The 14,678-nt window shown below is 44.0% G+C and overlaps 1 protein-coding gene across 2 annotated transcripts in view; it reads right to left on the bottom strand.

Moving 5' to 3' along the window:
• Positions 1 to 14,678, bottom strand: part of ankrd6b (ankyrin repeat domain 6b) — a 70,062-nt gene that overhangs the window by 35,495 nt on the left and 19,889 nt on the right. For both annotated transcript variants that reach the window (XM_084313814.1, XM_084313813.1), the window contains exon 2: positions 7,670 to 8,018. In XM_084313814.1, coding sequence (XP_084169940.1) covers positions 7,670 to 7,795 — 126 coding nt within the window. In that variant the 5' untranslated portion in view covers positions 7,796 to 8,018. The remainder of the gene's footprint in view (positions 1 to 7,669; positions 8,019 to 14,678) is intronic.

The raw sequence follows: 14,678 nt of genomic DNA on the forward strand, positions 1-14,678 counted from the left end.
ATTTACCACCACAGTCGTGTCGCGGTGAGTCACGCTATGAAGACTAGTTCGATATCATTGTGCCACGTGTCATACTTCCATCACGGAGCGCAACCCGTATGAATAATGAAAGGACAGTAAACAGACAAACGCCTGATCTAATCTATGATTTAGAAGAAGACAGTGGAAACACCACAGCTGCTCATGTCAGCCAGGCACAGGATACAACCCTAAGCCCCGCCCGCCACGCCCCCATGGTAACACTTGAGTACACTGCAGGCCAAACAATATATGGGTCATTTATCTTTAAAGAGGTTTATCATATGGCGATTAAAAGAAAAACATGTTGGCTATAGCGCAGGCATGTTCTCCATTTTTACTATCACACTATCATCTGCATATCATATACCGTGGGCGTGAGGTGAGAAAGGCAAACCGGAAAGGTGACTACCCTTGTGGAATGTGCCTCCTCTTAGACGAGCAACAAGGAGGAAATAATGCGTAAACCCAGAGATGATTAGGTTGAGCTAATGTAAACACTTAACAACAGTACATCCCAGTTAATGAACACAAATAAAGGAAGAACGCCAAGCCAGGATGTCAGCGTGAGCTTCAAACATCCGCCCCTCGCCACTGAACGTGCAGCTGGCTGTCGCCAACCTGTGTTAATGCGTCGGGATTACAGGTCAGGTGTGCGTGTGTGTGTGTGTGTGTGTGTGTGTGTGCGTGTGTGTGTGTGTGTGTGTGTGCGTGTGTGTGTGTGTGTGTGTGTGTGTGTGTGTATGTGTGTGTGTGTGTGTGTGTGTGTGTGTGTGTGTGTGTGTGTGTGTGTGTGTGTGTGTGTGTGTGTGTGTGCGTGAGTGTGTGTGTGTGTATTTAAAAGCATTAACACAGCCCATTTTATTAAGACTTTACCCATGATACCCAGAGAGTACAGTCTCAATAAGAGGGGGGGCATTCGTTCATTGTGGGTGCGGCTCCGCACTGCCCGGTATTCATGTGGTTCCCGGGGTAGTGTTACACACAGAGCCCGGCTTGGAGGGCTGCCACCCGCTAGACTCAGGTAAAACACCAGCCAACAGTAGCAGGGGGCGGGGGGGGGGGGGGTCTGTTGTCTCCACAGCAAACAGGTGAACAGCAGTCTAGCGCTCTCGGCTCCAGAGTTTCCAACATGTGACTTCACAGGAGGGAGACTCCCTCTATATATAGTATCGTTATATACAAGAGGTAATATATAACCCGCAGATGAAGGATTTATTTTGTCATTAGATGTGATTTCGCTCAGAATCCCATAGCTGTGTCTATAATGCAGGCGGGGAGATAACAGCGGAGTGAGCGATCAGAATACGGTCGTAATTTCTTATATCTCTTATTGTGCACTAAAGTATAGCGGATGAAATGATTAGTGATGCGATTAGACAATTACTCATTTTGCAGAGTTGAGCCGCAGGATCGCCCTCAAGCGACCCCACCATTCAGAACCTTCCACTGTGTAGTATGCCACCTCTCACTCTTCCTCCCTCTCTTTCTCCTCTCCAGTGTCTCTCTTCTTCCTTTCCCCCATCCCCCACCCACCTTCTTTTATCTCCTTCTCGCTCTCGATATCTCTCTCTCTCGTTATTTCTCTCTTCTTCAGACTTAAGACATTCCAATACTTGACACTTAAAAAAAGAAAAGAAACAATCCCCTCACTCCCCATTCAGAGACATAGGAATTCTCAGTTGAAATTCTATCCTCTTAATCCAGGATTAAGCCTATAATGATGGAATCCTGCCAGACTGTCCAAATACAACCAGTAATAAAAACCATCAAAGGGAAACAGTGACAGATGTAATAGTATTTAACTGTTAGCACTGGCCTAGATTGTCGTACTACATTCATATTAGGTCACAAATGACTACGATCACGTGAGGTCACAGGATTACTTAGCTTTAGATACATCAAAACTGTCAAAACTGGTTTTAGATATTATGCCACATACAAATGGACAGACCCAAGTCTATTCTCTCTCTCTCTCTCTCTCTCTCTCTCTCTCTCTCTCTCTCTCTCTCTCTCCTTGCTGAACCCTTTATTTTGTCATGTTTAGTACTTGTTTGTATCTCTTATTTTTATTTGTTTATTTAGTTTGTTTGAAAAAAGGTTTATTTGTGTCATAGTGTTTAACTGTATAAATAATGGACAAATTAAATAAAATAAACATTTCAGGCATACTTGATTGTTGATATTTAGAAACACGCACACACACACACACACGCACACGCACACGCACACACACACACACACACACACACACACACGCACACACATTATAGTGACTGTGTGTTGGGGCTGGGAATTTGGCGTTCTAAACCTTAAACCTCAAACATTTCCCAAACCAGCAAATCATGCAGCTTAAATAGTGTTTTAGAAAATGAAAACAGAGGCCTTATTGTCCGGCGCCCAGAGATATGTTCTGTTATTACGTCAAGGGAGGTTACGTTCGTGAGTTTCAAATCAAACGGCAGCTCCTGATATCACATTGCAGGGCTGTACAGATAAATAGTGTGGAGATCTGAGGGCTTGACCTACATTCTCACTTGATACCTCCGGTTCATCTTGAGTGCAGCGGCTGCTTTGGACGCTACAAAGACGGCCTGTTCGTATGCAGCACAACATGACTCGAGTCAAGCACATCTGGCAGAGAGTAAGTGACTCCGGTAACAGAAAGCAAACAGATACTGTACCTAGACAACAACACACAAAGCAATAACAACCTTGTGGTGATTATATGTTGTCCTAGTGTTACCACACTGCGAGGGACTGCTGAACCAAACAGGAAAGGGTATAACCTCTCTTAAAAGGCCCTGCATTGTGGAATTGCACTTTGCTCAGATGCTATAGGGAGGTGTAGTGGTTACGTCATTGGTGTTTCCCACCCTTGAAAATGGCAATGTATTTCCAGTGGACCCATTTCTAAATCGTCTCGTTTAAAACTAAAAATAAAGCATGAACATTGGCATGGTGTACCTTTCTGTGTGTATTCATCCACAACCTATAGCTCAACATGAAAAAAATCACAATTAATTGTATCAAAATAACAATGTTTACATTTTCGTTCACTGAGGAACTACACTTCACTTTCGCGCTGCTGACTGACGTCACCACAGTGTAGACTCCTGGCTGTATTAGGTGTCAGCACTGAACGACGTACACTGGTAAGTGTAGTTATTTTCTTTACGACAGATTAAAAACCTTATAACTAACTTTATTTCAACAAAAAATGCTTAAACAATAATGTTAGTGATAGAAGGGAACTCATTTTGTGCAAAAATGGAAAGCTTGCCAATGTTCATGAGGCAGAATTATTACAATAACCGATAATATTTTCTCAATGATAAATCCCTATACGGGTGGACCGCGTGGGAAACTAAAGTGACGTCAGACTACACCTCCAGTGTTTCCCCTACCATTGCCTTGGCACCCCGCTAACGGGACCCCCCGCACCCCCTGAAAAAAGTATAATAAAAAAAAATGTATAAAAGATTTTTTTTTTTTTATACATTTTTTTTTATTAAAGTTTGCTTTAATCACAGTAACGTTGGCGAGCTAGCTAAATTATACATAAATCGGTTTTCATATAAATCAATCTTCACTAAGACTTTAAAATGGTGGTGTGGCGGGGCGGCTACGTGGCGTAGTGGGCAAGGCGCTCGCCACGAAATGCTGGAGACACTGGGCTCGTCAGTTCGAGCCCAGTGCTCCACATTTGCTTTCAGTTTAGCTGGTCGTCCGTACTAATACACATTGGCCGTATTAGGGGGTGGGAAACTGATGGGTGGGGATCGGGCGTTGTGGACAGCGACTCCTACAGGTCGGTTGGTGCGCCTGCGCAGTAGAATCAGGAAGTGTCGGGGGCAGCGTGAGCCTCCCACGCGTTACTCCTCGCCACTGAGAGATCGAGCTGCGCAGGTAAAAAGATGCGACTGCTGTTACCTCAAGTACCGGAGGGGACTTGTGCTATGTATGACTTAGTCCACATTGCAGCCGGCTTGTGGGAGGCAAGAAACAGCGTCCGTGACAGGGGAGGGTTGAATTGGATGATACGAAATTGGGATGGGAGAAAATATAGAAAATGGGAGAAAAAGTGGATAAAAAATGGTGGTGTGGCACGGTCTACGGAGACGCCGAAAAAAGCTACCAAATCCATTCCGAGACTGACTAGCGTCGCGCGTAACAAGTCTCAGTCTCTTTCTCTCTCTCTCCTTCAAGTAACGTTACACTATAAAAACTAACTGGATAGTTGATATATGAACTGGATAGCTCATATAAGCCATTCTCCCTTTCTGTGTGTGTGCGTGCGTGCCCGTCCCAACTCTGGTCTTTGGAAAGTTTGATAGTATTTACTGAGGATGGCCAGATAATGTTGATATTTAAACTAAATTTAAAAATAATTATACAGAGAGAAGCTTCAGCAAGTACAAAACGCTGCTGACCGGCAAAAGAGAATCCCTCACTGAGGAAAACACAAAGGCCTATCCATCATGTATCACAATGGTGATGTCAGCCAGAGATGGGGAGAAGCATGAACCTTTAAAGGACATCTCTTTGAAATAAATTACATGTTACAGTTTCTTTCTTGATTTCTTTTAAACAAATTATTATTTTGTATTATTTAACTATTTAATTATTATTTAGTTATTGCACTGCACTGGCAGTTGAACTGCATTGAACTGAACTTAATTGAAAAAAAGAAACCTCATAACCTAACTGGCACTGAACATTGAACTACACTGGCACTGTTTGCAGATGTACTATTATTAAAGTTAGTTGTATTGTTTTTTTTTTGTTAAATCCAAAGGAAAAAATATTAAATCAGAGAAATCCGAAAACGGGAAAATTAAAAACAGAGAAATCCGAAAACAGGAAGATTCATATCCGAAAACAGGAAAAGATAAAAACGGATTTCATAGGGCCCTAGTTAAGGTGAGTTAATAAATTCACTCTGAAAATCTGCTCCACTCTGATAAACTGACTCTTTTGTCAGAGCGTCCAGTGTGCACTCTGAGCCCTCAGAATTTCTGAACAACTTGAGTGCGCTCGCTCTGACACTGGTTGTAAATAGTTATGAGTGTTGTATGCGCCTCCCTCAGTGTTTCCCATTAATTATCTAGACTGATACATTGCCAATAGGGATGTATCAGTAGTATTGGCAGTGGTAGTAGTCGTAATAGTAATCCAGTATATTTTTATATTTTCAAAAAAATAAACCAGTTCAACACAGGTAACCGCTTCATTTCTTTGACGGCTCAAATGTATGCTCTAGTCCCGTGGTTCTCAAACCTCTCCTCGAGGCACCCCAGCCATTCCATGTATTTGTTAAATTCCACCACCAGCACACCTGATTCAACTAATAAAGTAAGGGCTAGTTAAGTTGAATCAGGTGTGCTGGTGGTGGAATTGAACAAATACATTGAACGGCTGGGGTGCTCCGAGGAGAGGATTGGGAAGTCGATTTTGTGTTTTGAGCACAAAGTTCATCATAGATCTGGTATCTTTATTTTGCTCTCAAAGTGCACCAGATTGATGCATTTAACTTTAAAATATACAACAACAACAACAACAAAAAACTCCGGGGGAGCATGCCCCAGGACGCGTCAATACTTTTACCAACGGATTTCCAGTTCCGCGTGCTCGTTCTGCGATCTGATTGGCCACTGACGTTTCTGGTCGTGTGACATGTGCGGCCAATCGTGTGACGCCTGTTTCTTTCACCGGTTAAGCTTAGGCACTCTTTCGAAGTTGGTTAAGGTTAGAGTTTGTCTTAGAGCAGGGCGATAGAACGCCAGCCCTGATTCCAAACTCTAACCTTAACCAACTTCGAAAGAGCTTAACCAGTGATAAACTAGGCGTTAGGTAGTTTGCATGCCTTTCGAGGCGGAAATGGGCAAAGACACAGGCGTCACGCGATTGGGCGCACATGTCACATGACCAGAAACGTCAGTGGCCAATCAGATCGCACCAGAAACGTCAGTGGCCAATCAGATCGCAGAATGCGAACGCGGAACTGGAAATCCGTTGGGTAAAAAAATAGACGCCCCCAGGACCCCCCTAGAGGGTCTGAGGTTCACCCACCACAGTCTCACAAAATCCTGTGGGGAAACACTGTCCCTGTATTGTAAATAGTTCATATGTGTGTTGTCACTACTGTATGTAAAATTGTAAATAAGTTTATTTATGTGTTGTAACTAAATATTTTTTATATTTATTTACCAAATTTATGTGCAATCGTTTCATTTCAGCTCAGTGTAGAGAAATGCACCGATACTAACAACCACCTTACTGTGCGTGTCTATGACGACACTGTTGACACCACGTATCCGTGACACTCGCGCCCCGCGACAGCACTAGTAGTTTTGGGGGGCCTACCACCCACCCTGAAAAAAATCCTAGGGGAAACACTGACCTCCCTATACTGACTTGTCTTTGGTCATTTCAGAGCACGAGACGCGTTGTATCGCGAGGTAAATTAAATCCCAGGTTTTATGTGTCGTGTAACCTCGCCCAGATGTGCAGCGGTGGCCACAGCTGCGCTAACAGTGAGACAGATGGAACAAACGGACACAGCCGTCTCACACGAGGGCCACACGCACTCAGTCAGCGAGAGTCCCGCGCGGCCTTGGTTCATTTCGCACGGTCGGTTCCACGGCGAGCCCTTCTCACTGCGGCTCTTAACGCCGCTCCAAATACACACCAGGTTTAATAAACGGGTCGATATTACACATCATGACTTACAAGTCTTGCTGTACATCGGCATTGTCGTTAATCTTGATATAATGTTGAAACGTGCTCAAATATGGACCCTCTAATCTTTTTACATTGTGCTGTCGATTGTCTAATTGGAGCATGAAATACAGATGGGACACACACACACACACACACACACACACACACACACACACACACACACACACACACACACACACACACACACACACACACACACACAAACAGTCTCTGGTGTTTTCTGGTTCATATCACCTCCTATGTAGTAGAAACAAGCCGTTACAAGTGTGACAATTGATATATATAATTTAATTTCCTCTTTATTGTGCTCAGTCATTCTTCTTTTTCCTGCCTTCCATTCTTATTTTTAGGGTCCATCCTGATTATCATTCAATGCTGCCTGAGAAAGAACACTAGTTCAATGCTGCCTGAGGAAGAACACTAGTTCAATGAACAACACTAGTTCAATGCTGCCTGAGGAAGAACACGAGTTCAATGAAGAACACTAGTTCAATGAAGAACACTAGTTCAATGCTGCCTGAGGAAGAACACTAGTTCAATGAAGAACACTAGTTCAATGAAGAACACTAGTTCAATGAAGAACACTAGTTCAATGCTGCCTGAGGAAGAACACTAGTTCAATGAAGAACACTAGTTCAATGCTGCCTGAGGAAGAACACTAGTTCAATGCTGCCTGAGGAAGAACACTAGTTCAATGCTGCCTGATGAAGAACACTATAGTTCGAAACAGGTTGCTGTCACTGCATGTATATCCACAGCTATCTGTGTTCCAGGCTTCTTAGTGCCTGTTTGATTTTGTGCACAACTACAACTTATTATCATATTTTCTCATATTTCTGGGCCTACATGGAAGCTATTTCCCTCAGTTTTCTTTGCTACTACAGGTCATAAGTTTGACTTCACTCACCTTGGTCACGGCTACTTTGGCGCCCTTGTTGATGAGCTGCACCACATTGTCGGCCTGGCCCTTGTGCGAGGCTACGAGGAGGCGCTCGGAGAGTGCGAGGACCGCCGCCGCATCCTGCTGGCTCATGAATCAGGGCAGGTGATGCTGCTGTCTCCAGACACGATGCTCCAGATGTGGGAGGCTGGGCGGCTGTCTGGAAACGTCTAACTCATGACTACCACCGCTCAGACAGGTGCCAGGCACGGAAACTGCACGAGAGGAGGTGAGGTGGTGGTGGTGGTGCTACCGCTACTACTGCAAACTCCGTCCACTCCCAGGATTCCTCCACTCATGTCATCCTCTCGGCTGCCTGGAAAAGAACAGGAAACACATGGAATGATAACAAGCCAGCGCGTGTTCACAGTAGCCTGGCAAACAGGAAAGCAGGAGAGAATGGGGAGGTGTAGACGGAGATTTCAATAGGGATTGTATCACCACTGCGGATTTGTGACAAGTGCCTAGCAGATGTTGAATAAGGTTAAAGGTTCACTCAACACTCAAACGTGTTTTTTCTACAGTTAACTTGGATCCAGGACTTTGACTATGCAGATTATTATTTGTGCAGAACTTGTCACCAGAGCGCCCCTTTTCACATCCTTCAACTGAGACGGGGGGCTTCTGTGTACTTCCTCAACATCTGTGTGACACAACTAATCCTGTGAAGCTATCAAGGTCCTGCTGGCCACACTGTAATCCAGGAAATGCTAACTGCTAACATTTATGCTAATGTGAAACGGTTTGATTTTTGGTTAACCATTTTGGTGGAAAAATATCAACTTAACCGGCTTGGGGGAAGACGTGGGGGGGGAAGGGGGTTCATAGATCCTGGCATCCTCAATGAGGGAAAAGATGTAGGGATGCTTCCAGACCATTTTATTGGACATTTTCTGTGGGAAAAACCACACCAAACAAATTGTTATTCAATACACAGCACTTTTAAAGTGTTAAATACACACGTGTGGAAGGGGATCTTTATCAATCGACAGCCCGCCCGACCGCAAGAGCGTGTCGTCCATACGTACTGAAATGTAAATACCTCATAAACACAGTCGGAGACACAATCCTGTGGTTAGCTGAGTGAGAGTCGGTGTGACCGCAGGGTTAAGGCTGAGTGACTCGACAGGAAAGAAGGGCTGTGTTCCCAGGACAAGTATTCACCTCATCTTGACTCCTCATCACATCATCATTTACAACCTCTCAACATGTTGAGCTGTCAAAGATGTCTCTGTGTTTCTACAAGCTCGCCAGAAATCACCCAATTATTCATGCTATCTGTGTCTTTCAAGAGCCTCGCATTTCCAAATGTATTTGTCTTGTTGTAAAATGTGAGGGACCATGTCAAAGTGTTGTAAAATGTGACTCTGGGACCATGTCAAAGTGTTGTAAAATGTGACTCTGGGACCATGTCAAAGTGTTGTAAAATGTGACTCTGGGACCATGTCAAAGTGTGTAAAATGTGACTCTGGGACCATGTCAAAGTGTTGTAAAATGTGACTGGGACCATGTCAAACTGTTGTAAAATGTGACTGGGACCATGTCAAACTGTTGTAAAATGTGACTCTGGGACCATGTCAAACTGTTGTAAAATGTGACTGGGACCATGTCAAAGTGTGTAAAATGTGACTGGGACCATGTCAAAGTGTTGTAAAATGTGACTCTGGGACCATGGTCGCTTTCACACAGGGGCGGTTTTTCGGGTTTGTGTGAATGCGGTCGAACTCGGTCCGCCGGACCAAACAGGCGAACTCTGGTCCGCCTGAAAACGTAGGTCTCGGTTCGCTTCATCGGACCAAACACGAACCAAATATAGGAAGTGCTTATTATTACCACTGCTCGCAGCATTCAATGCAAAACAAGCACACTGCATCTATCTCTCTATCTATCTATCTATCTATCTATCTATCTATCTATATATCTATATATCTAACTGTGCATCTTGGGAAGAAGGAAGAAAAAACGCAGCTTATTATATTGTTATTATTATATATATATAACAACGTGGTGTACAAGTTGTTTAGCGAGAGGATGGTGGTAATCGGCTTCAATAGAACAACTCGCCTCCGCTGATCTGGAGTCAGACAGAGCTCGCAGTCCACACACAGACACACACACGCGCGCGCGCACACACGGGCTCGCAGCCACACACACATTTCCACTGTCCAATAGACGCGCCCTTTCCGACCGCGTGACATTGTTCAGATAGTTTGGTGCGCCTGACAGATTGCTATGTGAACACAGGCGAACCAAATGAAGAATGCAACAATGTTGCAACTTCACCACCAGAACCGCACGAGTCCACCAAAACTATATGTGAAAGCGACCCATGTCAAAGTGTTGTCAAATGTGACTCTGGGACCATGTCAAAGTGTTGTAAAATGTGACTCTGGGACCAGGTCAAAGTGTGTAAAATGTGACTCTGGGACCATGTCAAAGTGTTGTAAAATGTGACTCTGGGACCATGTCAAAGTGTGTAAAATGTGACTCTGGGACCATGTCAAACTGTTGTAAAATGTGACTGGGACCATGTCAAAGTGTGTAAAATGTGACTCTGGGACCATGTCAAACTGTTGTAAAATGTGACTCTGGGACCATGTCAAACAATTGTAAAATGTGACTCTGGGACCATGTCAAAGTGTGTAAAATGTGACTCTGGGACCATGTCAAACTGTTGTAAAATGTGACTCTGGGACCATGTCAAACAGTTGTAAAATGTGACTCTGGGACCATGTCAAACTGTTGTAAAATGTGACTCTGGGACCATGTCAAAGTGTTGTAAAATGTGACTCTGGGACCATGTCAAAGTGTGTAAAATGTGACTCTGGGACCATGTCAAACTGTTGTAAAATGTGACTCTGGGACCATGTCAAACTGTTGTAAAATGTGACTGGGACCATGTCAAACAGTTGTAAAATGTGACTCTGGGACCATGTCAAAGTGTGTAAAATGTGACTCTGGGACCATGTCAAACTGTTGTAAAATGTGACTCTGGGACCATGTCAAAGTGTTGTAAAATGTGACTGGGACCATGTCAAACTGTTGTAAAATGTGACTCTGGGACCATGTCAAACTGTTGTCAAATGTGACTCTGGGACCATGTCAAAGTGTGTAAAATGTGACTCTGGGACCATGTCAAACTGTTGTAAATGTGACTCTGGGACCATGTCAAACAGTTGTAAAATGTGACTCTGGGACCATGTCAAACTGTTGTAAAATGTGACTCTGGGACCATGTCAAAGTGTTGTAAAATGTGACTCTGGGACCATGTCAAAGTGTGTAAAATGTGACTCTGGGACCATGTCAAACTGTTGTAAAATGTGACTCTGGGACCATGTCAAAGTGTTGTAAAATGTGACTGGGACCATGTCAAACTGTTGTAAAATGTGACTCTGGGACCATGTCAAAGTGTTGTAAAATGTGACTGGGACCATGTCAAACTGTTGTAAAATGTGACTGGGACCATGTCAAACTGTTGTAAAATGTCAACAATGCATTGACCTCAAAGGGGGAAATAATGGTAAATGGTAAATGGTGCATTTATATAGCGCTTTTATCCAAACTTTGAGCTTTACCATTTTGTTCCTCACATTCACAGATTCACTCACACATTCACACACCGACGGCGGAGGCAACCATGCAAGGTGCTAACCTGCTCATTGGGAGAAATTAGGGGTTAAGTATCTTGCTCAAGGACCAGTCTCTCTTACTACATTCAAATAAACCGGTCTCTCTCACTACATTCAAATAAACCGGTCTCTCTTACTACATTCAAAGTCAGCCTTTTGAAGATACATGGTTTTACCAGGGCTCCAACACCCTCATGCAGAGTACGCCTCCTTCACCTGTCAGCGATTTAGACGACACACGACAGATGTGTACAGTACTGTGCATAAATGCCACCCAGTTATGCTTAAAATCAAGTGACCCGACAAAGCATTTCCCATGAACATGACTCTGGGACCATGTCAAACTGTTGTAAAATGTGACTCTGGGACCATGTCAAAGTGTGTAAAATGTGACTCTGGGACCATGTCAAACTGTTGTAAAATGTAACTGGGACCATGTCAAAGTGTGTAAAATGTGACTCTGGGACCATGTCAAACTGTTGTAAAATGTGACTCTGGGACCATGTCAAACAATTGTAAAATGTGACTCTGGGACCATGTCAAAGTGTGTAAAATGTGACTCTGGGACCATGTCAAACTGTTGTAAAATGTGACTCTGGGACCATGTCAAACAGTTGTAAAATGTGACTCTGGGACCATGTCAAACTGTTGTAAAATGTGACTCTGGGACCATGTCAAAGTGTTGTAAAATGTGACTCTGGGACCATGTCAAAGTGTGTAAAATGTGACTCTGGGACCATGTCAAACTGTTGTAAAATGTGACTCTGGGACCATGTCAAACTGTTGTAAAATGTGACTGGGACCATGTCAAACAGTTGTAAAATGTGACTCTGGGACCATGTCAAACTGTTGTAAAATGTGACTCTGGGACCATGTCAAAGTGTTGTAAAATGTGACTGGGACCATGTCAAACTGTTGTAAAATGTGACTCTGGGACCATGTCAAAGTGTTGTAAAATGTGACTGGGACCATGTCAAACTGTTGTAAAATGTGACTGGGACCATGTCAAACTGTTGTAAAATGTCAACAATGCATTGACCTCAAAGGGGGAAATAATGGTAAATGGTAAATGGTGCATTTATATAGCGCTTTTATCCAAACTTTGAGCTTTACCATTTTGTTCCTCACATTCACAGATTCACTCACACATTCACACACCGACGGCGGAGGCAACCATGCAAGGTGCTAACCTGCTCATTGGGAGAAATTAGGGGTTAAGTATCTTGTTCAAGGACCAGTCTCTCTTACTACATTCAAATAAACCGGTCTCTCTCACTACATTCAAATAAACCGGTCTCTCTTACTACATTCAAAGTCAACCTTTTGAAGATACATGGTTTTACCAGGGCTCCAACACCCTCATGCAGAGTACGCCTCCTTCACCTGTCAGCGATTTAGACGACACACGACAGATGTACAGTACTGTGCATAAATGCCACCCAGTTATGCTTAAAATCAAGTGACCCGACAAAGCATTTCCCATGAACATGTAAGTGTGTGTGAGGGTGTGTGTGAGTGAGCCTGGTGTGCCGGTGATAAGTCGACAAGTCTGACAGCTTTCATGTTTGTGTTCCATTATCGTGAGATCACAGTGAGCCAATCTGACACGGTGCTGCGTCTAGATAGGAATGTCTTCACTTGCGTAGAAAGTGAGGTAATACAGACCGCGTTATCTCTCCCTCTCCACCGAATCTCACATAGGAGGCCTCGTGTGGACATTAAGATGTACCAGAGCACTCGATATCTCCAGGTAACAGGTGTTGTGAGTGAAATATAGAACCATAAACGTTCTCAATCTTGGCATGCCTCTTTTTCTTCCCATCACCTTTTCTCTTTGGCTTGCATCAACTCCAAGGCTCAAAATGAGTGGTTTATGATTTGTGATCTGTTCAAAACAGACGCGCAGAGCATGTCTTGACATGATTGTGCTGGCTCTATTACATCTTATTTGGGCTGTCAGTACAACATTTGGGAATAAGGGGTTCCTCCTCTTCTGACCCACAGTGTATATATGTACACAGCTATTAAATTAAATAATATGATACAAGTGGTTATTATCTGCCAAACCTCAAACCAAATCTTAGATAATCCCGAACTCTTAGCTATACATGCAGGTTGAACAGAACTACATTAGCTTACAGTACATACTGGAACAAAGGGGGGCGTTTAGCTTCAGAGGAGCACGCTATGCTTTCATGACTGTTAGGTTAGGGTTTGAGGTCTGCAACCCCCCCTATCAACACAATCAGAACGTCTTGGATCAGCCTTTGAAGAGAGTACATCTGAAACAGGAAGGCTTTACGCAGCAGCCGCAGATCATAGGTCTGTTGATAACACTTCAAACCCGCTGTTTCACCAGGGATATACCTCTGCATACCTCCCTATTTCCACACATGGTTCTTACACTACAGGGAGTAGCCCTCGTCTTCTCACATGGATCTGTGGTCATAGAGAGGTGGTTTTCTTGATCCTCCGCGTCTGGAGAAATAGGCCAATGACGGCACTCGATGGGGGTGGGGGCTGCGAAGATGGTGTTTTGGTGATTAGCAACCAGCCAGAGGCCAGTCTCTGTTCCCTTCTCAGCAAAGTGGAGCCATGAGGGCTTTCATCGTAGTTGGGAGTAGTGGGTAGAGAGACTAGCCTGCTCCTCTGCCAGTGGAGTCTTACATGAATCAGGTTTCTCATAGGCTCTCACACAGCCAATAGCTGGCCCCAATTAACAAGATTAATGTAAGTCTGTAAAGCCAGACTCAGATTAAAGCAGATGTAACTAGGTTGTAACCTTGCAATGATAGCCCCTTGGTGTAAACTCACTCCTAAGTTAAATACCCTCCACTTCACAACCTGAATTGGATCCTCTTCAGCTGGTCAAAAGGACAAGACTGTGGTGTTTAAGATACGTGGTCACATGGTGCTGGTGAGTGTAGGGTTGGAGGCTGTCGGAGGACAGGTGCTGAGCGCAAAGTGCCTGCTAGTACCTGGTGACCAGGCATGTGCACAGATAGGGCCCATGGGGGGGCTTGACCCCCTGCCCCTTTGCCCTCAGAGTCTAAACGTTCCCTTTATTTGGCTGGTGTAAATTGTATTTAATTTTTTCTTTATTTCTTCTCAATTGAAATTCATTCAAATATAAAAAGGGAAATGTATAGTAATATCCATGAAAGATTGAAAATACACTGTATACTATCAATTTAAAAAGTACCCCACTCTCCAAGGCCTCGTGGGCAGAGTTGCAGTGTGTGTAGAGCGTGGCCTCGTTATGGAGGAGATAAAGAGTGTTAGGGCTGTGTGGTTTTGAGCTCCAGCCCCTATAGTGAAACACACCTGCTCCCCTCTTTAAAAAGCCC

Source organism: Notolepis coatsorum, assembly GCF_963971535.1.
Source record: "Notolepis coatsorum genome assembly, chromosome: 5".
NCBI lineage: Eukaryota > Metazoa > Chordata > Actinopteri > Aulopiformes > Paralepididae > Notolepis > Notolepis coatsorum.